Source organism: Polypterus senegalus, chromosome 1, assembly GCF_016835505.1.
Source record: "Polypterus senegalus isolate Bchr_013 chromosome 1, ASM1683550v1, whole genome shotgun sequence".
Lineage (NCBI taxonomy): Eukaryota > Metazoa > Chordata > Cladistia > Polypteriformes > Polypteridae > Polypterus > Polypterus senegalus.
Window position 1 is genome coordinate 172595546 of NC_053154.1, and position 24316 is coordinate 172619861.

The 24316-nt window shown below is 38.1% G+C and overlaps 1 protein-coding gene across 1 annotated transcript; it reads left to right on the plus strand.

Annotated features, from left to right (window-relative positions):
• Positions 1-1314: 1314 nt before the first annotated feature.
• On the plus strand, positions 1315-23216 carry LOC120535342 (uncharacterized protein C1orf189 homolog). Its single transcript, XM_039763117.1, has 4 exons — positions 1315-1481; positions 1719-1759; positions 11792-11876; positions 22757-23216. Exons 1-4 carry the CDS (start codon positions 1473-1475, stop codon positions 22856-22858), a joined length of 237 nt encoding a protein of 78 aa, XP_039619051.1. The 5' UTR covers positions 1315-1472; the 3' UTR covers positions 22859-23216.
• The last annotated feature ends 1100 nt before the right edge of the window (positions 23217-24316 follow it).

Consider the following 24316-nt stretch of genomic DNA (forward strand, 5'->3'; position numbering starts at 1 on the left):
GTTTTCTGATCTCTTCTAGTTTCCAATTGAAAATTATTATTATTATTATTATTATTATTATTATACATTGGATCTCCCAATTCTATATACTGAAGAGGTGTCACATTATTATCTGTTTGTTTCTTTGGAGAAAACTAAATATGTTAGATATTTATTTATTGTGGCTGGTTTGACATGACCACGTTTCTATACTTGCCTCTGAGTTTAATAGAAGTGATGGACCGTTCGAATAGGGCGGGCATGCAGACTTATCGCCGCTAAATAAGGACAGCGGTCAATGTGGCATGTGATGTGAGTACATCCACTTGCAGACCTGGACCTGTCGTGACGTATGGTGCTCGGGCACTGCAGGTGCATGGTATCTAATGCTGCGTTCACGTGCTCTCGGACTACTCGGACCTCCTTTGGACGTTTCACCTTAGCATTTCAGTGCATTTTTTGTGAAAATATAAGAGTAAAATAAACGTGTTAAATACACTTAGCTCCAAATGCATTTAAACCAAATCAAATCTAATTTCGGACTGACCAGATTATATGTTTTATTTTAAACAACTGACAAAGGTGCAACGAAAGTGTTACGACACCTCTAGAACAATACAGGTAGTTTTGTTTTGTCCCGCGATCGTCTGGCGTTCATATGGTATTTTCGATTCGACAACTCAGATTTACCGTCTATAGCTATGATTTTTACATTTAAACCCCTTTTTTTGTGTGGAAATTTAAAAGTCAGATATCGTTTGTTTTAAGTTTTACATCATCACTTTCAATTAAAGGGCCAAAAGTTGATCCAGTGTTCTAGACACAGGAGTGTGTAACTTTGAATTTGATTTACGTATTCGCATTGGGTTGTGAAAAATTCACGCGCAATCAACATGGGAAAGTTGTATTTTTCGCGTTTCTGCTTAAATATAATGGCTCAAACTAGTGCATACTTAAAAAATATATACATATCTTCCTACTAACATGCTCTGTTTGGCTACAAGCAAATAAGTAGCTGGGTTGCGAATTATTCCAGGCACTACGTTGGCACGATTGCGGCAAGAGTAAACGAGGGGCTTGTACAACAAGATAAACCAGTACCCTGTGAAAACGTAACGGCACTGGGCAGTTAATGCGCTATTAGCTGTGGCACCCACGAACCCAAATCGAATTATCGATGTCAGACAAATGAACACACGAATGTCGATTACACATAACTACTCACAATCTTACTATTTTAATTTACTGAACGGTACTTAATTGCAGATCACTGCAAATTAAGCAGTGTTTCATTTGAGTTAATACTTTTTCTTTCTTTGGCTTTTGAATACAATCTCCTGCACTCGCTCCTCGCCCGTCTCACGTGATTTGTTGTTGGGACCACCCTTCTCGTTTCGTAACTCGCGTCGCTGGAGAAGCTTGGTTTCCTAGGAGACAGTCGTGTTTTTTTCTTTGTTTTTGTATTTCTCTTTTTTAGCGTGAAGTGCTCGAAAATGTTTAGGGTAAAATATTTTTTCATGAGAAATATAAATTAATATAGATAGAAGTATTTGACAAAAGCTTAAACTTGTGTGCAACATTTTCAAAGCGGTTAATCTTTAGATAAAACATATTATTAGTGAAAGAGTCAACAAACAAATGTTTAGTTTTTTAGAAAGCTTTAATAATGCGTGCAAACTGGATTTGATCGAGTAATTTAGATGTGACTGTTATCTTTTTATGTCTTTACATCTTTACAGAGCGATCAGCAGCGGGCATTCAGGAATGAGCAGACTAAAAGGTAAGAAACAATCATCCAGTGTGATGGATATGATATCAGTGAGTAAAATGTTTTAGTAATATCTTCAATATATAATATTTAAATAATAAGTATAAATTCGGTAGAAATATTTTATCTGAATGATTTGACTCTTTGTGTTACACTATTGTTGTTAACAAATTAAAAACACTTTTGCTTTCTTTTTTCTAAATGTGATCTTCATCAATTTTCAGAATTATCTGATTCACATTTTACTTTGCACAATTAGCGATACTAAATTGGACTTATGCGAGTCTGATTGAGGGTTTGGATCCTGCAGTGGAATGGTGACTATCCAGGTTTGGATTCTGCCTTGTGCCCAGTGCTGCTGGAATAGACTCCAGTTTCTTGTCACCTTGAATTGATCTAGGCAGGTTTCAAAGTGTTATGCATTCTTGCATACTAAGTTTTACAAAATAAAATAACATTGCCAAATAAACCAAACAATTTAATACATTCTGATGATTTTATGTTGGAGGCAAATACATTTTTTGCTGTTTACAGGAGAACTGTATGTCTTCTAATGTCTTCTACTTCTAATGTCCTCCTGGTGTCTACCAATGGTGCATTTCTCATATCTGCTGTATAAAATAATAATTGTTGGCACAGTGGTAGTATACGTGATCATACATCCGCACATACTTTTGTCATTACAGTGTCACTTGGAGGTGGGGGTAGTAGTTGTCAGAGGCTATTCCACCAATATCAAGTACAATACAGGAATTAATTGAAAACATCTCACTGGGCAAACTCGCACACAATCACCTACACTCACTTATACAAGGCTATTTATACTCATCTATTAAGCTAATGCACATGTCTTTGTTGGAAGAAACTGCATTACTCAAAGCAAATGTTTATGCACACATTTAAACATACAGAGTCAAGAATATACTAACTTTATTCCAAGAGTATTTAATCAAAACTTCTTTGAGCTATGAGGCAACAAACTTTAATACTATACTTATCTAAATTGCCACGCTGTGCATAAATTGGCAGTATTATCATAGTACAGTATATGCCAATAAATTAAGCATATTATGCCAGTTTGGCCTGGTGATGGTGGTACTGTACTAAAAAGCAGTGGTTCTCAATGTTCCGTCCTCAGGGCCTCCTTTGGCTTCAGGTTTTTGTCTCAACACATTTCTTCTCTTAACTGGACTCCTACATTAATTAAGCTAGCCATTGTTTCACATTTCCTTAGATTTTTACAGCCACCTGCAAATTACCAACCAGGTATGCTATATTCTTATTGAAAGAAGCAGAAACATAAATGTGTAAGATGGGGAAGAATTTATTTTTTTTCCTTTTAACTTTTTATTTTGTAATATTCTGTTTTTTTTAACATTTACTAATTACCTGCGCTATCAGTTTAAGACAGGTTAAAATCTGAGTAATCAACATAGACTGCAGCATAAATGTTTGCAGTGCACTATGTAATGTATGTGTCTCTGTCATACGTCACTTGGTACTGGATTTATAAAAGCAGAGTTAATGTTTGTGATGTGCCATCTATTGGAATGACAAATGCAATGCATTTTATTAAGAGAAATGTTTGCAATGAACCATCTATTGGAATGCAACAGATACAGTAACCAGATGGACACAAAAACAGACGCTTATCCTTCCAGTAAGGTGGATAAGCACAAAAGTGGGTAACACTTAAGTATTTGCTCCTTTCAGAGTCAGAAAAGGTGAATAAAAAAGCAAGCATTTAAAGGCTAAAAAAAAAATGCAAATATGTCTTTATTTCCTATAAGTGTGAATCTGGCACTACTGCACTTTTCTAATTGCAAATCAAAGGAAAAAAGGGTGACCCAATTAAGGAAAGTGAACAATCAAAATTAACAATGACTGACTGATTAAGAAACTGGTTGGAACACAAATCTGCAGCCAGAGGAGGGAACTGAGGACTGAACATTGAGAGCCACTGCTCTAAACCATAATGTTACAAGTTCAATTGTCACCACTGAATCATTGTGGAGATCTCAGCAAGTAATTGATCATATCTTGTAGAAATATTGCATTAAATTTATAACTGAGATACTTGTGGGATGCTGTTAACTGTAGAACATTGGCAAAAAAAGTTTGTTTTATTACTTTATATGGTGCCTTTTGGAAAGAATACCATCATTAGACTTTGTCCGAAGTAAATGACAAAATTACAGAGAAAACTGTAGATTGACTAAATATAAAATACCAGGCCAGCCCTGACACTGACAAAGGTGTGTCATATCAAATGGGATATATATTGGGTGGGTCTCTCAATCTACAGCCCCTAATTGCAAGTAAATCCTAATAAATTGCCCATTTTGTACTGTATGCCCTCAATATTAATAACAACATTAAAAAATTAAATATGATAACACAAACATCCTTAAAATGTTACACATAGATATTTTTTCAGATTGTCCCAGTTTATACCTTCTAATGTATACACTGTCAGAGCTCACGTCACCAAAACCATTCTGTTATGACTCTATGGTTAATTATCCACATCTAAATATGAATTTGTGTCAAGCACAGTTACCTAGGTGTTTAACTTGTAAGTAAAGTTATTGGGTTTATGCTTGACTTACACAAATACAGTCTAGGGGTCTCATTTATAAAACTTTGCATGGATTGCAGCATGAAAATATGCATATGCAAAAAAACAGGAAAATTCATACACCAAAATAAAAGCAAAATCTAATTTAGAAAACCTGGCATATGCATATTTCTACACAATTGATCCTTTATAAAACAAAATCATCTTGTAAATATGTATACACAAACAAACTGGAAACCTATGGACCATGTTAATCAACCTCATACTGTACATATACAGTCACTGTTAAAAATCAGTGGCATACTCTCTTAGGTAGACTGGACAAGACCTTGTTCTAACAAGTTGAGGAGAAGGTGTAAGTGGTTGCTCTGGCAGGAGTTTCAGTACTAATAAAAGGGGCATGCAGACTTCTTCTAGGCAGGCCACATCTAAATTGCTCTGTATGTCAGCTTTGACTGGTGGGGAACTCTACTTGTGTGCCACCGTGATCCATCAAAGAGGCGGAAAGTCACAGGGTTAATTGCTCAAGAACGTCTAGAGATGAGGACCAGAGAGACTGCAATTTGTAGTCATGGTGGGAACAATAAACTCTTACCCAGTCAAGGGTCATGAATTGTGGCTTCATCTTTTGCTGGTGCTTGGAGGCTGTGTTTTTGGAAGTGGAAGTGTGGGAAGCCTTAGGCCACAAATGATCAAGAGGAAGCTACAGCTCAATCCCTAACAAAAGGTATGTGGGAGAACTGCCTGTAGTGGAGTATTGTATTGCTCTGTAGTGGAAAAAGGGCACAGAGAAGAGAAATTGAAAAAATCTGCATCCCTTAGCCAAGTGATCCCTACTGCCATTTTTAAAAGTCTGGTTCAATCTTTCTACTCCCCCATTTGCCTGAGGATGATAGAGAACTGTTTGAATGTGACAAATGCCCCAGGGCGGTTTGTAAAAAACATTCTGCTGATATGAACTGGGGGTCATTGTCAATGGTGATAGCAGAGGGCAAACCTCAGTGATTAAACCAAGAATCCAAGAGATCAGTCACTGCACATGTTGTAACAGACATTGTAGGTGGCACTTCAGGCCACTTGGATTACAGATCATAGCCCACGTGAGAAAGCATTGATGGTGCAGAACTCCATGGTGCTCCCCACAAATATCCAGCTACAGGTTCCTCCAATGCCAATCTGACCACACTATAGGCTGTAGTCAGGTGGAACTGGAGAAACAGTCATAACACTGACATGGCATGCAGTGCAGCCACGGACATAATGTTTGATATTCCCATCTATCCCAGGCCACCACAACAGCTCACTGCAGGGCTCTTTAACCCACACAATGTCCAAATAGCCTTCATGGTTGGAGTCAGCTAGGAATGTCTGTATGAGTCCCATGGGCTATACATAATTCCTTCCAATGCGACAGCAGCTCCCCAGAGATCTTTGAGGGACAATTTGTACCAATGAAAACCCACAGATGGGATAGGATAAAGTCACGTTCAGAGGACTTTTGAGGCTGTTTTTAGAAGTCAGTGGAGTGGGGCCTTTGAACAAGTTCTGCTCCACTGATGTCAGGTCCTGGGTCTGTGGTGGAGTAGGGGTAAGCATGCAACAGCATATCTGCCACCACATTTTCACGGCCTGGGGTGAACTAAATGTAAAATATGTAAAATTATACTGCTGCAGGCACTCCTACCAGTAGTAAATTCTAAGGGACCTGTTCCCAGTGCCTGATGTTGTCAGTAGGTCTGTGAGTGCCTGATGGTCAGTGCGCAATGTGCCTGTACCCAGTGCCTGATACTGACAGTAGGGATGTGAGTGCCTGATGTCAGTGTGAAATGTGAACAACCAGCCATAAAGAAACACGTGCCACCATTCACAAGCCCACCCCCAAGCTAAAGCTCAATGCTACCCATTGTTCAGCTGCACTTAGATCCCAGGAGGTGAAGGCAATGGGTCATTCAGTACCTATTCTGTAGCTGGCACAGCACTGTTCCTAGTGGTACACTGGGAGCATCGCAAATAGCAAAGGATGTCAAGAGACCCTTTGTTATAACAGATGTCAAACTGAGATAGGACAGGTGGAGATGAGAGCTGTGCCTTACAGGGGATTGACAGCCTCTGAGCAAGTGGGAGTCCAGGACTAAGAAACATCCACCCACAGTAGGAAACATAATGGCCAGTTGTGGTGGCAGAGTTCTGTGGCAGATATCAAAGATAGTAGGTGGTCATTCCCAAAAGAGATTGAGATTGAAGTGAAGAGAGGCCATCAGTAGTTAGACAAAATCCCACAAACTCAATGGAAGGTACTAAAAAACACATTCATTGCCATTCAGTTAGAAGTAATGAATAGACAATACTTTTCACACTCTGTGGAGATGTTCATCATGGACAGCTGTGGTTTGGCCATGAATGACAATGTCATCCAGACATCCGGACCATCCCTGGAATCCTGCCAAAGATATTAGACATCACCTTCTGAAAACAGGTGGGGGCAGAACTGAGGCCAAATGGTAACTTAGTATAGAAAAGTAATCAATTGTAGGTGTAAAAGGCAATCAAATCCCTGCTTTCAGGGAGGAGAGAAATCTACAGGTACCCCTGGCTAAGGTCCATTGTGGAAAATACTTTAGAGCCATGGAGCTGGTTCGTGTTCCTAAGCATCTGGGTATTTACCTGGTATTACTGCTTTGTTCATAGTCCTGAGGTCAATGCACAGACGCAAGCTCCCTGTCTTTTTTTTTTTTGGCTTCCACTAAGTTTGAGATCCACAGCGAGGTATTAACTGGTTCAATGATGCTTGCCTCCAACAGGCTGTGTAGCTCTGCGGCCAGAGGAACTTGACAGAGAGGATGACAGGGTGTATGGAATGACCAAGCAGAGGTTGGTGGTTAAAAGTTAAAGAGAAAGACACAACCCCAACCCGTGAAAATAGCTGTCCATTGCAAAAGCCATGGTGAGCTGACTGTAAGGACAGCTGACCCATCAGTTTGTAGGAGTGTAAATCCCAGAGCTGTAAATACGTCCATGCTTAATAAGTTGGCATCTTGGTGGGCAATGAGAAATATGACATTTCCCAAGTACCATGGCCAAAGTTACATATCATACAGGCAGGAAGATTATGCCCACCATTTTAATTTTAGCACTTTCATAACCGAATAGAAGAGCAGAAGGAGCAGTGACAGTCAGATGAAATAAAAACTGTTTCACAGTATCTCAACAGCAGAGGAAGACACACATTGTCCAAATCCAAAGTACAGATTTTGAAGGTGGGGCGGTGGAGCTCACTGAGTGAATGGCTGTTGATGCTATTTTCTGTTAGGAAAATGACTATTCCATTAGAACAGATTAAGCAGATTAAGACAGTCTTTAGCAAAGTGGTTAAACTTCCTACTATTCCAGCACCTTTGTCACTTTGTAAAGAAGCTCGGAGCTCTAGAGTTATGACCGGCAGAGCCATAGTTGCTGCAGCACAGTGTAGAAACTGCCTGCAACCACCACATATAGTAAATGTTGCCGGTGTCTCAAAGTGAAAACACACCCATGTCGGTAGCACAGGAGACTTCAGTAAATTGTCATGCAGCTGGGTGATGTGGAAACAGAAATGACAAGTTTTGCCGTGAGTTCAGTAGCTGAATGTATTTGAAATACCATGTCAATTGTTTTGTGAGAGTTGTATCATCATTTTGCTATCAGTAGTCTTTTATGAACTTTAGGGTTACAGGCATTTTCTTCAGATTAGTTCCTGATAAATTTGGAATGTAACTTACTGATCTTGCAAAAGCTAGCTAAGAGGATTCTTCAAACAATGGCACATTGAGATGTAGAGAAAGGAGATGCCAGGAGACTTGCAGATGCGGTTCTGAGGATTTTAAAGATAAATTGGCCTTTGGTGTCTAGGCAATATATAAGCATGGCTGTTGTACAAGCATTGCTCACCTTGTCCATGCCTACAGATATTAAATATGTCTAAGAAGATTCAATCCAGCGAGTCCACAATACTGAAGGCTCACCCAGCAGTGCAAGGAATGCAGAAGATGGTGGGAACAAATGCCCCATCCTTGTCTCCAGTGTTATATTGCCAAAATGAAGACAACAGAATAGTCAGTATGCATGCAACAACTTTTTACTTGACACAGTATCATTACTTTTAAAAAATGTGGGTTCAGTAACGCAAGCAAAGGACAGCACAAAACACGGCACTGTCACAGGGCTGTGCAGATGTAAAAGTCACGATGCTGCTTACCTTCATTGGCTGATTGAGCAGCCCCCCACCTGATGCACTGAGACTCCACTCCCTGTATTTGAGGAGTCCTATCATGCATTCCATATGGTGCTGAAGTACAGGGCCAGGTGCCAGCGGTAACTGCTATAACCTGGCACATATAATGACATGATTGCTGATACAAAGAATACATAGGCCATACAAAGCAACCATAACGTACCACAACTAGAACAAGTCTGCCACAATTTCAGTCCCATCTTGGCATTGCAGGCAAGTTGTGTATTAAGGGAATGTCCCTGCTCACGGTTAACAAAAGCATCGTCAGTCTCGCAAGGTACCTTATTGCTATGAGTACTGTCAATTGCCCTGATTCTGTTAGGAAAACCAAATGGCTCTTTGTTAACCCAGATCAGCTCATAAGCTAGTCATACACATGGTAAAAAGAATCCTACCTGTCCCTGAAAGCCACATCCATTTGATATATGGAAATTTACATAGGCCCATATATTTATAGATTTCTGTATACAAGGAGTGAATGACATGTGTGAAAAAAAAAATGTTCTTCCGTGCAAATATGTAGCATTAGCCTTCTAAAAGACAAGGATCCAACTGTACAGCCACAGTACCATACATCACCACATATCTACAGCAGCAATTTCACAGCAGTAGTGACTTCATTGCACATCTTTACAACACCACACTAACTTATCTTAACAACAATTAGCCCTTAACTTACCCCAGTCATAACCATTTATACTACACTAGCTATGCTACCCATCTGAGATGGGTTGCAATTTTAAATAATCAACGTAGATCTCAATATTGTTCGCAATGCACCATGTAATGCATATGTCTCTGTTATATGCCATTCGTAAAAGCAGTGTAATTGTGTGTGATGCACCATCAAATGGAATGACAAATGCAATGCATTTTACTCGTATTACTAAAAATGTTTGTGATGTACCATCTTTTGGAATGATAGAGACATAGCAACTGGATGGGAACACAGACAGACAACAATTTATTGAGGTGGATGCTAATCACACTAACCCCTAATTTTAACTTCCACCATAAAACTTCTGGAATAGAATTACTGCCATAAAACCTGTAGTGACATGCAGTATTGTGCTGCAGTTCTACAGCTGAATATTATTGTTCTTAAAAGGGAACCAAATAGACTGTATATGTCATATTCTTGATTTTTGTGTTATAATATATTTGTCAGAACAACGCTCATTACAATTACAGCTCGGTGATATAAATTATTATATATGTCACTTAGCTGGTTTTGTTGCATTTCCCTATTAATCAAGGCTGATTATCTGAAATGTTGCATTTGCATGGTTCACAGATGCCACAAATATAAGCATGTTCCCTGTCAAACTTTCTTTTATAAAATCAGAATTTTGTCTGGAAAGTAGCATTCACACATTTCAAGACATTTTTGTGAGTGCGCAAGTTGTATAAATCTGACCCCTGGACCAGCTCCCATATTTCACCTGATGTTCTCTGTCCTGCACAAGTGCAAATCTGAACTGGAATAAACTGATTTGAAAAAGGATAAACATACTAAAGAGCAAATGATCATTCTATCCATTAACTCGCTTAATCCTGTCAAGATGAATCAGAGCCTATCATGCTAATTCCTGGTATAAGATGGGAACTAACTTTGGATGAGGTGGAAGGCCAATACAGGACACACTCATTCACACACACTCCTTCACTAACATGCCCAGTTCAATTCAAAGTCAGCAAGGAGGAAAAAATGCGTACACATTTTGAGAGAATGGAAGAAATTAAGAGTATTTGGAGAAAAATCCATAAAAAGTAGACTGCACATTGATAGTGAGCAGGCCAAGACAGAAACCGTAGAGCTACGAGGCAGCAGTGGTGAATAGAGTGCTGACAAACAGTTCATAATCTACGCTATTTGCCCAGATTACCAAAAAATAAATAAACTTCAAAAGCCAGTAATTTTTTTACATTTAAGTTACATAATTTAAAACATCAGATGCCTATTTGTACAAATTAATTTAAAAGCTGGTCTTACAACAGGACAATAATAAAATGTTTAGGGGAAGTAAGCTGAACATAGTTTTGACAAAGTAGATTAAAAAACTATCGATCCAGCCATCCATTACCCAACCCGCTATATCCTAACTACAGGGTCACGGGGGTCTGCTGGAACCAATCCCAGCCAACACAGGCGCAGCAGAAAACAAACCCCAGCAGGGCACACGGCACACACACCCACACACGAAGCACACACTAGGGACAATTTAGAATCGACAGTGCACCTAACCTGCATGTCTTTGGACTGTGGGAGGAAACCAGAGCACACCCATGCAGACATGGGGAGAACATGCAAACTCCACACAGGAAGGACCCGGGAAGCGAACCCGGGTCTCCTTACTGCGAGGCAGCAGCCCTACCCACTGTGCCACCATAATAATAATAATAATAATAATAATAATAATAATTCATTACATTTATATAGCGCTTTTCTCAGTACTCAAAGCGCTATCCACACAGGGAGGAACCGGGAACCAAACCCACAATCTTCCACAGTCTCCTTACTGAAAAGCAGCAGCACTACCACTGTGCCATCTGTGAGGACAATGCCACCGCATAAATAAAAACTAGTTATAAAGTAATATAACAAATCAAGATAAAAGGCAAATTTAACATCATGTTTACTGTAAAAGGTATACAAACCACTGTAGGTTTTACAATGTTAAATTATCCTATGAGTGCTTCATTGTTTGTTTTCCCTTTCATATGATTTGCTTTACATTTACATAAATTTACCTACAACACCCTCCTTTACTTTGTGCATGAATTTGTTTACTTATTAAAACCATAGAACATTCAGTTATGGATTGGTGTATATCTGCTTGATTTAGGGCTGAGATCATGCTGTTTTTTTTATATATATACACAAATAAGACAGATCTGCACACTTATTTTAGGGGCAAGAGTTCATGGTAGTTGAAAATCAGCCTGAACTATACACTTTGATAACATTATGTTCTGATTCAATAATGCCTTACAGTATGAAAAAGATTGAAACATTATGGATACAGCAGAGGCAGCTCACTGGATGGCATGGAGCTGTGACGGCTCAGTGCAGTCTGTGTTACCTTTTATTTATCCAGATTTGTTTTCAGTTTTTTCGCTATGTATAAATTGCATTTGACTGCATAGATACTTGTAGAACTAAAGTAACTTAAAATATTCTGTTTCAACCAATTAGTTTTCTGAACACAAGAGAAGGAGATAGACACTTGCAGGCTCAGCAATCCAATGAGTTGAACATTGGAAGAAAGGCTCTGGTTCAGGTGAGTCTGGGCAAATTTGTGTGTAAACATTTGCTAGTTAGTCACACCATGCACTTCTTAGAGCACGCATAGAGTCTGCAATTATTATGTACAGTAGTTAAATCATAACAAATGCATTTTGTTTTGTATTTCCTCATGTTTTCTCTTTTTAAAGGAAACCAGTTTTGCATGTGTATTATTTACAGTGTTGTAAAGATCAAAATATGGCAATTACTTACCTGTCAGAGAATTTCAAAGTACTCAGTATATGTGACAGTAAACTTGAATTCCTGCATTGATAATGGCATCATGGATGACACCGAATGTGAGACCACCTTATAATTTAACCACACTCATATGCAATACCCTTCACTGGAGTAAATGGCAGAATGCCCAAGAACTAGCTGGACAGCCAGCCGGCCTAGGTCAGCTAGACTTTGTCTTTGCATTCTTACAAGCTACATGGGTCTCTAGTTTATTTACGCTATGGCATGTATAAGCTCATATTTAGATTTGTTCTGATCTGTTGCCTTCTGGCATTATCTTAGCATACCTTATTATTTATTATTTTGCCATTTAAGCATACTACCAGACCTTAGCTCTCTGAAGACTGCAAAAATGTTAACATGCTTTGACCTTTATGTATGCAAATTTTCTGGTGCATATATGTTTCATAGTGGTTTTAAATAATTAAAATAGATGCACTGTACATAGTGCTATACAGGAACAAACACTAAATTGTACAGAATAATATGGTGTATTGGCACCTCACATCTTATAACTTGGAATAAGTGAGTTAGGAAAATGGAAGAACAAATACTGGGTATATATAATACACTGTGATATATAATGTTAATTATTCATTATTATTATTAAGCAAGGTATTGAATGTTCCAAAATAAAGAAACTCAATACCCTAGTAATTACCTCAGCTACCTGGGTAGCTACCAGCTAGGGCTCCAAAGCCTTGAATTCAAATGTCCTGACCTGGTTACTTTCTGCCTGGAGTCTGCTCATTCTCTCCATTCCTGCATGTATTCTTCAATAGGCAGCCTGTTTTTCATTCTTCATACCAGCTCTGAGTTGGCCTGGCATAAGTGCAAGTGTGGATGTGTGCATAATCATGCCACTCAATGGATGCATCTAGCACTGGTTTCCATCTTTGTGCCCATTGTTTCCCTGGAAAGGCACAGGCTGCCCAAGACACAGAACCAGATAAGCAGGTTAAATATACAAGAATATTACCAAGATAAAAAAAAGTTAAGGCAATTCAAAAATTACACTGACACAATACAACATGTTCACAAATGGCTTATGGGTAGTTCGAACATGCACAGCTCAGTATTTTACCATTAGTCTAGTTGAAGTCAAAATCAAATGAACATGGACATTCCGGTGCGGTATAAACACTGTTGTTGAACAATACGCTGTAGTCAGATTTCTTTGGGAAAGTGTAAATCGACAAAGGACGATCTGGTCGATCATCAACATTGCACACACAAACTTGCATTGAAATGGTAAATGTCTTCATCATTAAAGACTGACAGACTATGTTGACAACTATTACTGCACAGCTGGATGTCAGCTATGGATCTGCACAAGCCATAGTGCATGATGACTTGGGATACTATGCAGTTTGTGCAAGATATGTATCCAAACAACTTACTGATCGGCCCAGGTCAAAATCCTTCAGTGAATTTCAGCAGGTTTCACTCCCTCAACCAGATCGAGCTTCCTCGATTACACTTGCTCTCCCTGCTTTAAACCTTTCTCACATTCATTACCTTTTAATTGACTCAAGCCGTTTTCACTTCTGTACTGAGCCAACATCCTTCAGTGAATTTTTACAGGCTTCACTCCCTCTGACCTAAGAAATCTCCCTATGACACATTGATCAACAATGGTGCAATGCAGTTGTGGACCATCCATTTTCATTTGAGTGCTGCACTGTGTGTGAACCACCCATAAGCCATTGCAAATGTGCTGTACTGCATCACCTTCTGCCCTGTGCAGCTACCCTGTAATTTTCATATTACCTTTACGTTTTGATCTACCCTCATACAAATATTATAAAACAGAATAATTTATTGTCACTCTTACAATATTCATACAAACTACATTTTATTGGTGAAATTAAATTTTTCCATTTGTAATATTGTCTTTGCAGGGACACAATATCAATATGCTGTTCACGGTTTAGCTGTATGAATATCTTAACAGTTAAACACTGACTTCTAATGTAGGGGTTCTCAAACTCGGTCCTGGGGGACCCCTGTGGCTGCAGGTTTTTGTTTCAACCAGATTCCTAATCAGTGACAACACCTAATAGCACTGATCTCATTTAATTAGATGGTATTATTTATCTTTTATTTTACATTCAGAAAAGCACAGAAGCGTGATTTTTACATTTATAAAAAAACGTAGAAATATTTCTGCTATTTTGCTATGGATTGAAATGCTTAACTCTCTTTTTATTATATTTTGCCCTTTCCTGTGCAGTTTGCTCCCTTCATTGAATCTTAATAATGACAATTAAAAACAAGCAAAGCAGAAACCCAAGCAAACAACACTCAATCGTGAAAGGCTACAACTACTTTAGCGTCAACCCCACAAAGTAGTAAATAACCGATTAATTAAACAATTAAAACACCTAGAAAAGTAAAATGATAATCAAGATGACAATACAAGAAAAAAATACATATAACTGCTTTTTTAACATTTTAACATTTTAATACTTTTTTTTTTTAACCAAACTTAGTTTTCTAATTTGTATATTGTTCCCACAACATGGAATCTGGGAAACAACAGTTCACTTAATTAGCCCAGGAGTCCAGTTAAAAACAGAGGCTGGTTGGTACAAAAACCTGCAGCCACAGAGGTCCCCCAGGACCGAGTTTGAGAACCCCTGTTCTAATGTACTGTACGACCAATATATGAAAAAATTAAGATTAAGAAAAAATCTTTTCAGTCCTTTTGTTAACAGGAAAAAAAATGTATAATTCAATTAAAGTAACTGAATTCTCTTGTCAGTCCTTCTGATGAACTGGCCCTCCATCCAGATATGGTTCCTACCTTGCACTTGATGTTGCCAGGATTGGGTATGACCCCTCAAGACCCTGAATTAGATTATGTGGGTTCAGGAAAGCATTGATAATTTTCTTTCCAGGAGTTTTAAGTCCATTGATTTAACATAAACTATAATGTATTCACAACTCTGTATCACTCTCTGATCCAAGTAGGAGTCACTTTTAGTTTCTCCATTTCTCCATGTACGCTCTGCTCTCCGGCATATTCTCTTTAGATCAGACACTCTTTGAGTCTTCCATGGTATAATAATGGTGCTAGATGATTTTTTAACTGTCTTTTCAGGTGTGACTATCCCAGCAGCAGCTCTTACTTTAGTATTACATTTTTCCACCTTACTATTTACATTATCCTCGCTATTGTAATAAGCACTACAAAAGGACTGGTTGCTTAGAATGTTTGTAAACTTTGAAGCTGCTGATGAATCAAAGAAGCATTTTTTAACAATATACTTCTCGTGAATTTTTTCTAGCATTATTTCTATATTTAATAGTAAGAGAAAATGGTCTGATAAACCAGTATCAATGATCTGCTTCACATCAATGACTCATGGCTCTTCCACAGCACTAGTTCCCATTCAGCTAAAGGAACATTCCGCTTTCACAGAAAGAAAATGATCAATGTTATTAACACTGCACATACTCAGTCACTGCTGAAATTTGCCACACCACCCAGTGTTATTTCTTTTGTGCAATATGTTGCTGAGTCCTTAAACAAAGATACCAGTCCTTACGCTAAAGTTGTCAGTAGTGTAGCTGTTCCTGCCGGAAAGATGTTGGAGACAAGGATTAGACAAGATGGTCATGCAAGCAAAATGAATGTTTCAGAGAAAATGTGCTTAATTTCAATAGGAAATTCAGTAAGCAACTAAGACACCCACCCTATCAATAGGTACCTGAACTAGGAAGCTTAAACCCTATTTATAGACTTTGTAATGGAAAGAAATAAGAAAGGAGATAAGTGAAAACTATATTAGCCCAACATCACCCTGTAGCTTCCTTAATTTATAAGGCTTGCAGTTTAATTTAATTGACCGATGAAAATAAATAACAAGGTTTTATACTGAAAAAAGAAACAAGACACAACTAAACTGTTAAAATAGTAAAAAATGTTTTATTACATGGCATTTCTAAATTCTACTGAGAAAATTAAAGCATCTTTTCCGTTTAGTTTGCCCATATCTTAATTCAGAAGCAAGTCAAATGTCTCCTTTATATAGTCCGACTTTTCAAAAGTCGTTTCAAAACCACAGTGATTCAAATCATGAGAATATGCTGTTAAAAGATGCAAACAACCCCTTTTTACTTCACTGTACACACTAAATCTGTATTGTATGTAAAAGTTGTTTAAAATCATGCTCCCTTTGCAAGTCGTGAAGACCGGCCATAGCTGTTAATTGTATCATTTTAAGGAGGTAATTTGCCATAAAAAGAATACCACAGTTTTGAATACTAATTTATATTAAATTTATATTATTTTTTTTCTTCCATTAATGTCCACAGTAAATATTAAAAGCTTTGACAGTTCAAAGACTCACAAGTATATTTAGTGCATTTAGCTGGCAATTCAAAATGTTTCTGCTTGCAAAAGTCATACTATAGACTGCTTTTCCTGAGGAAATTTTTACAAAATGTATAATTTAGTTCTTGGCAAAAGTGAATATATTTTCTAAGACAGTAGTTATCCCTAACAGTCTAGACTATTATTCATTTTATTTTGAAAATGTAAAAGCATTTAACTTATGTCATCCAGGCCTGTTCAGAAAGTGTGTTCAGAAAGCACCCTCTTGGGACACTTGGAGTGAGGCCAAGAGGTCAAAATTTCTCAAAAATTGTGCCTGTATTTAAAACAATACATATACAAGGAGGCATAAATAAGATTGAACACAAAGTACCACTGGAAAATGAAAAGACTGCACAAAGCAAAAAGTTCTAATAGGCTTCTCCGTAAAGAATTTCTCACTGTCTGTTGGGCTGAGAGGCTTGCCAAATTGCCTGTCAATAAAGTACTAGTTGCGTGTGGTCTTCGGGACAAACAGAACCCAAAGACTCCTCTTCAGTTTTACTATATTAGCTGACACCGCTGCAAGTTCACTAAGTGTGCCGGGACAGGTAATATCTTGTCCGAGATGGACATGTAGTCAAGTGCGCTGCCGAACAAATTGAGTGGGACAGGATGGAACCTGTCTCAGGCAATTGTAGCTCATTGTGTGAACGTACAACGTGCTTTTATCACAAAGCTGAGTCTGTCTGCTTGGGTTGAATGAGAAGTGAAGCGCATGCAAGTGCCAAAAAAATTAAAAAGTGCATGCATACACCATCTTATCACTCTTTAATTTAATATTGTTTTTTATCAGTATGCTGCTGCTGGAGTGTGTGAATTTCCCCTTGGGATTAATAAAGTATCTATCTATCTATCTATCTATCTATTGTGGGATATGGCCCGGACACAGACAGGCAGACAGCGATGGTTCACCCAGCACACGTTTAATATACATAATATTTCACAAATAAGTGCAACACAACCCCAAAACTCCCCCAAAAGTCCAGGCCTCACAATGCCTTTTGTCTCTCTCTTCAGGCCGCCTCCTTTCCTCTCCTCCAAGACCTTGTCTCGTCCTCCCGAAACTCCAGCCCTCGAATGTAGGGAGGCGGCTCTTTTTATACACACCCGGAGGACGTGCTCCAGGTGCCTCCCAACTATCTTCCACCGGCACTCCCCAGGGTGGCGGAAAAACTGGCTGCGCACCCGAAAGCACTCCGGGTGTCCCTCGTCTTCTCCCCCCCAGCACTTCCGGGTGTGGGGAAGTGCTGAGGGCCAAGGCTCCAAAGGCATTGGAGCACCCCCTGGTGGTGACCACTTTCCCCTATAGGGTTCAGCTTCCAAGCTCAGTTCCTCAGTTCCAAAGCCACCAGGGCCGTTCCCCCTCCCACGTGGTCTGGGGGAGGCGCAAGCCCTCCTCTTGTCCTCTGGGGTGTCCCGGCTGGGTACAACCCCCAGTCACCTGTGACACTATCTATCTATCTATCTATCTATCCTATCTCACCAAGTGCAAGTCACACTTGTATAAACTTCTACATCTTCTGTAGTATTCACACCAAATCCCATGGCTGTGGCTGAGCGTGAGCACAGCAGACTGTTCCATACACACAGGTCTTTCGATTATACAGGGTGACACAGAAAAACGGGAACTTTTGAAAAACCCAATGAAAATAGAAGAAATCCAACAAAAAAAATATTGACAGCAACTGAACCACTACAACTTGCCTTTTAAGAAACAGTAATCCAAATTATCAATGTCTGAAAATTACGTCCTGTAGATGGCGTCCTCCTGTACGTATGCATTCTTCCAATCTGCGGTTGAGGTTACCCATTGATCGCTGCAACATCTTAGCTGGGATACCACGAATTTCGTCTTGAATTCTTTGTTTCAATTCATTCAGTGTCCTTGGCCGAGTCGTGTAGACCCGACTCTTAAGGTAGCCCCACAAGAAATCACAAATGGACAAATCCAGTGATCTTGAGGGGTAGGGAATGTCACCGAATCTTGAGATGACACGGTTACCGAACAATTCTCACACAGCTGCCATTGATTGCCTTACAATTGATTACTAAATTACTAAATGGCGAGATTGTTTACAGCTCAAGGTCCCTGTTCCACAGTGCTGCCAACTCTTCAAAAGTTCACGTTTTTCTGTGTCACCCTGTATGTGTCTAATGGTAATACTCTCCCTTACTGACGTGCACTCTCATCCTCATATGCACCTTTACACTAAGTCCACGACTTAGTGCCAAATCACCAAATTCATTGCTGAATATGCTTCTGGTTCAAGACAACTTTTAAACTTAACCCCCAAGTGAAAAATATGAATCCAACATTCTAGTGTCCCCAGGGTGTTCCTACTTTCTGAGCTCTAAAAAGACTTGGTAAAGTATACATGGCAGCTTCCAGATGCTCGTCCTTCTTGTGTTGTTGGTGCTGTAGGAACTGCAGTTTAAAAAGGCCAGGACATATCTTCATTCTGGTTTTGACTATTGAGGCAGGCTGAGCCTTACAATCAGATGTAGGAAATCAATGTCAGAGAACAGGAGTTGAATGACTGTTTCCGAGAAGCTGTGTGATGGCATTTTGGAATAGTAAGATAAACCAGTGGCATAAGATCTCAGCAGTCAGTCAGTTTACACCAGGGTTCTCAAACTCCTGTCCTGGAGGGCTGAAGTAGCTGCAGGTTTTCATTCTAACCCTTTTCTTAATTAGTAACCTATTTTTGCTCCTAATTAACTTCTTTTGAATTAGTCGTAATTGGCTTGCTCTTGAAGACTCAGACCCCTTAATTGTTTCTTTTCCCTTAATTAGCCACCAAACAATAGGGAGATACAAAATGAGCCAAAACATGACCAGCAAGCTGTGTCCATCATACAATATCTGAAAATAAAAAAGGTGAAGATCTAAGGAATAATGATCTGTTCAGTTCCACAAAACTTTTTAACACTGCTCTTAGAAAAGAGAAAGTCAACAATTTCAGAAATGTATGCTATTGCAGAGTGAGAGCAGCAACAAGCCATGGAATTGAAGAACGGTTTAACTGAAAACAAGAATTGGCATCTAATTATGCAACTGCTTGGCATGAAATTGGTTGGAGTTTGAGGCCCTGACTTAGTTGGTCTTCTGTTGGATCCCTCACTTCTCATTTCATTTCTGTTTGGGTGTCATTTAAGGAAAGAAATGAAGCAATTTAGAGGAACAAAGAAGATTTTCAGGGAAACAAATCTTAAAAAAGGAATTCTATTAAAATGAATTCACAATGTGTTAATTAGCAGCACAAACAGTGCACTAATTAAGAAAGGGGTTAGAATGAAAACCTGCAGCCACTGCAGCCCTCTAGGACTGGAGTTTGAGAACCTTGGTTTACACAGTGTAGTTAGGGTAGACAGATATTCTGAAGTGTTAGAACTGAAAAGTTGATATGAGCGTTTTGAAAATTAGTAACAAACAGAAATCTAGTGCAGATAATCCAATTGAGGTGCACTGTGGTTGCCGTTGTTGGTACAAATCTAAAGTCTTATCTATACTTCTGCGTCAAGCATACACTGTCAGAAGTAGCCTGACAGTCGTCTTCTCAAAAATGTGACTATGTGTCACGTCAATGTGAACCCTATGCAAACCTTTACAACTATGATTGTCCAGTTTGGTAACTACATATTTCCTTAGATGTGTTTCCGTTCATCTTCCATTTTGGAAGTCAACAAACATATGCAAAAATGGGAAAATATGTGGAGGAATAATACATTCACCCACAGAACAGAATGTGTAGCAACAGGAGTCCTGATCCTGGAGGGCAAAATTGCCTGCATTTTAATGGATCATTCACTTTTCTTATGAACTACAAACACCACCATTTAATATTCTGACACATGCCTATGGCATAAACTGCTTTTGATGGCATAGCCTATATGCATAGCTACAGCATAGGTTCAACGCAGAAGTACAAATGAGCTTTAAGAAGGCCTTTAAAAAAAGAACTGTAGTCATCCAAACAAAAAGTTATAAAAGCATGGCAAAGTATTTTAGTATCTTCTCTAGACATGTGAAGTTGAATTCTGGTGGTTTCGTATTTGTAATGTGAGACTGAAATTTCAAATGTTCACAGTTGTGAGAAGCCAATAACAACTTTTTCAGCATTGTTCAGGAGCTAATTCTGGATGGGACGCCAAATGACACACCCATGCTTCTCCAGTCTAAAGTAACAAAGTAATCTGTCATGCTTAAAGTAATCCAGTTAATTTACAGTACTTAGTCTTGACAGTGTAAATTGTAGTACTTGAACAACAAGAACATAAGAAGAATGGGCAAACTCTAGCCACACCAGTGACAAGTGTATGAATCAAACCCAGACCCCTTTGGCTACAATACTAACCATTTTTATCAGTATAGTATGCTGATTAGAATTAATCTTTTCCCCTTTCCACATCTATTTATGATCTCTAAAATTGATTATGTATTGTTTAGTGTGTGTGTGTGTTCTTTGAAACACTATGGCTCTAATAATATGACCCACTTACTTCTAGTTATGTGTACGAGTCATGGAAGGCAAATTAAAAGGATGATCACAGGTAGATGTTCTGGGGAAAAATAGTTATGCTATGCTATAAAATGCTATTTAACTACATAAGTAATATTACAAATCAATATCCTCTAAAGCACTTAAACATACTGGCATGTCCAAGTCTGACATATTTCTGATGTGCACTGCTTCCTTACATAAGTCTAAAATGACCTTGTATACTGTACTGATACAGTACATTAGGCATAAGTTGATGCTAATACATTTTTTTTAATTATTTTTGTTTTTAAAAGATGACTTTTATTACAAGGGTAAATCAAAAAGTAAATGCAATATGATAATTTCATGGTAACTGCAACAGATAGGCGGTGACACAACATAACAATGGTTTATGGGTGGTTTGAACATGCATAGTGCAGCACCAATAGTTGAGTTGAAGGCAAAGTCAAATGAACACTGATGCTCTGCTTTAGGATTGCACTATTGTTCAAAACGCACCATAGTGAGAGTTCTTTGGGCAGAGGGAGTGAACCCTGCTGAAATTCACAGAAGAAGATAGATAGATAGATACTTTATTAATCCCAAGGGGAAATTCAAATAATGATGGATTGTGCAGATCAGTAAGCTATCTTTGGAATCCCCATCTTGGTCAAACTTTACAGTACACCAAGCCATTGTGCAGCAACAGCAAACAACATAATCCATCAGTCTTCTCAGATGAAGACATTCACCATTTCGATGTGGGCTTGTGTTGATGGTCGACCAGATTGAACTTCGTTAGTTACATTTATTCTTCCTACTTTAAACCTTTTTACCCATTTGTAAACCTTTAATTGAGTCATGCTCTTTTCAGTTCTGTACTGAGCCAACATCCTTCTGTGAATTTCAGCAGATTTCACTCTGCCCAGAAAAATCTTGTTATGGTGCATTTATGGTGCAATCCCACAGCAGAGGATCCATGTTCATTTGACCATGGCTTCAACAAAACTAACAGCACAGCAATATGCTGCGCATTGTTAAACTATACTCATAAGCCATTGCAAACATGTTGCATTATATCAGCCTCTATCCGTTGAGGTTACTGTATAATTTTCAAATTACCTTTACTTTTTGACTTACCCTCATACTGTATATGCACTTCTAATGGTTCAAATCTATATTAAACATGCATTAAGTATTTACTATCTGCTTATGCTGTATTTCTACAGATATGCTTTATTTGCAATGTCACTTTCTGAAATGTATGCCATAAAAATGCAACCATGAACAAAAGATGCAAGATGAACAGCTTCCAAAACAGAATTACACTTTACACAATTAGTTACAAGCACATAGCTTTCTCATAATCTCTTTTCAAGTAGCTGGCCTCTTGCAGCTTTGAAAAATCACGATCTAAAAACACTGCAGTTGCTTTCTGTTCAGGTGTGTTTTCAAGACTGATCATCACAAACATTCTTTCTGCCCACTCAGATCCTTGTTGGAGTATGTAATTATATTCATCTACGATTCTAATGTCTTTCACTAAAGAAAGCTACATATTTGAAATATTAGTCTTTCAATAAACCAAAGTTCTTTCTGACGCAACAGATGTAATTCCTCAGAATACTCTGCCTTTGCTCAGGTGTACCGTTCTCTGAAAGCTGGATTTCTTTTAAATGTGTGAGACACTTTGTGTTATTCAAAGCAAAATTTCAGAGATTTAATTTTCTTCCACTTTTCCTATCTTTTTTTTCTTATTTTTTATACAAAAAGGTACGGAGAGCTGCTTTGGAGGAACTTCTACATCAAGAATACCTACAATACCAGAAGGAGCTGAGCCTCATGGGGAAGGCATTTTATCAGCAGAGGATTTAGTTAATTTCAAAATCTTTCACCAGTTTTTAATGTGCAATTACCTGAAGCCTATGTTACTTGAATACATAACTAAAATATTTATTTTCCACTTTAATTAAAACAATGCATTAATTAAACTTTTTAAATCTTACACTGAATGCTCTTTTTATTAATTAATGAAAGAACATATCCTCTGATGTTAGGATAGTTAACATTTTAAGTAAAATATCCATCCATTCATTTTCTTCAGCTTGTTTTATGAAGTAACTTTTGTGGGGATTTGTAATCTGCTGTAATAGCAACAGGAACAAAAAGGAAATGCATGGAGCACACTCATATATTCATTCACACAGAGCCAGCTTCAAATCGCACTGCAACTTATCTTTACACCTATAAGGGAAGTTAAAGATTTCAACATGCAAACTCCAAACAGAACGAACCACAGATGGAAAATGAACCAGCGCATTAGGGCCATAAAGTCATCACACCCTTAAGGAAAAACATTCCAAAAAATAAACATACTGTTATCTGCTTGTTGGATGTTAGTGAGCCATTCAAGTAAGAATTTTACTGTACTCAGTACTTGTAACAATAAACTTTACTTGTTTGTTTCAGTCTGATCAGAAGCAGACTTACAAACATGTGGATGGAATCATTTAGATCATAAATCAAAGGAATACACCCCAAAGTGGTATTTTTTATATGTTACTCACCTCATGTACTTTGTAGTAGTGGCTGAGAAAAAATAATAATCTCATGCTTTTGTGTACAAAGTAAGAAAGATATTAACAGAATAAGACCCAACAGTCACCAATACTGGACAACACCAAATGTTCTGTTACAACTTGTTAAACCTGCCAGTTTGATTAAGATTTGCAGTTTAGCCCCAACTAGTAGGAATATCTGGGATTTTTTCTATCCTTCTTCTTGCTTCGTGTCATGTGATGTAATCAGGCAGTTAGTTTTAGTGTCATGAAGGCTACTGTTCATGTGCATTGAAGCAAAGCAGTCGCAATCTGCTGTCTTCTACCTTTTTCTATATGCTTGTGATAGCATCATCTGTATGTATTACTTTATTTTAAAGTTACCTTTCCTTTTATACACATTTGCAGATGAAATAATGTATGTATAATGGAACAATAATTTACATTAGAACAATATGTTTGTTGTTTAATATAAAGCCACTTAGCACTTTGTAGCTTTTTTCTCTGTTTTAGGTTGACCTATTTAATTCCAATAAGCCTGTGCACAAATAACAATGGTTTATAGAGTTTCAGACAAAGAAAGGTGTTTATCTGCCTGTCAGAGCATGTAGGCTGTGTAGAGGCCAGGAGAGCAAACAATCTGAAAAACATCCATGGAAATCAAAGAAAATAATTTTGTAACTCGTTTCTCATTATTCACATGTTCGTTATCCATTTCTGTGCTCAAAATGAATGCATTTTTTTGCTAAATTATTAATACTTAATAATAATGGAA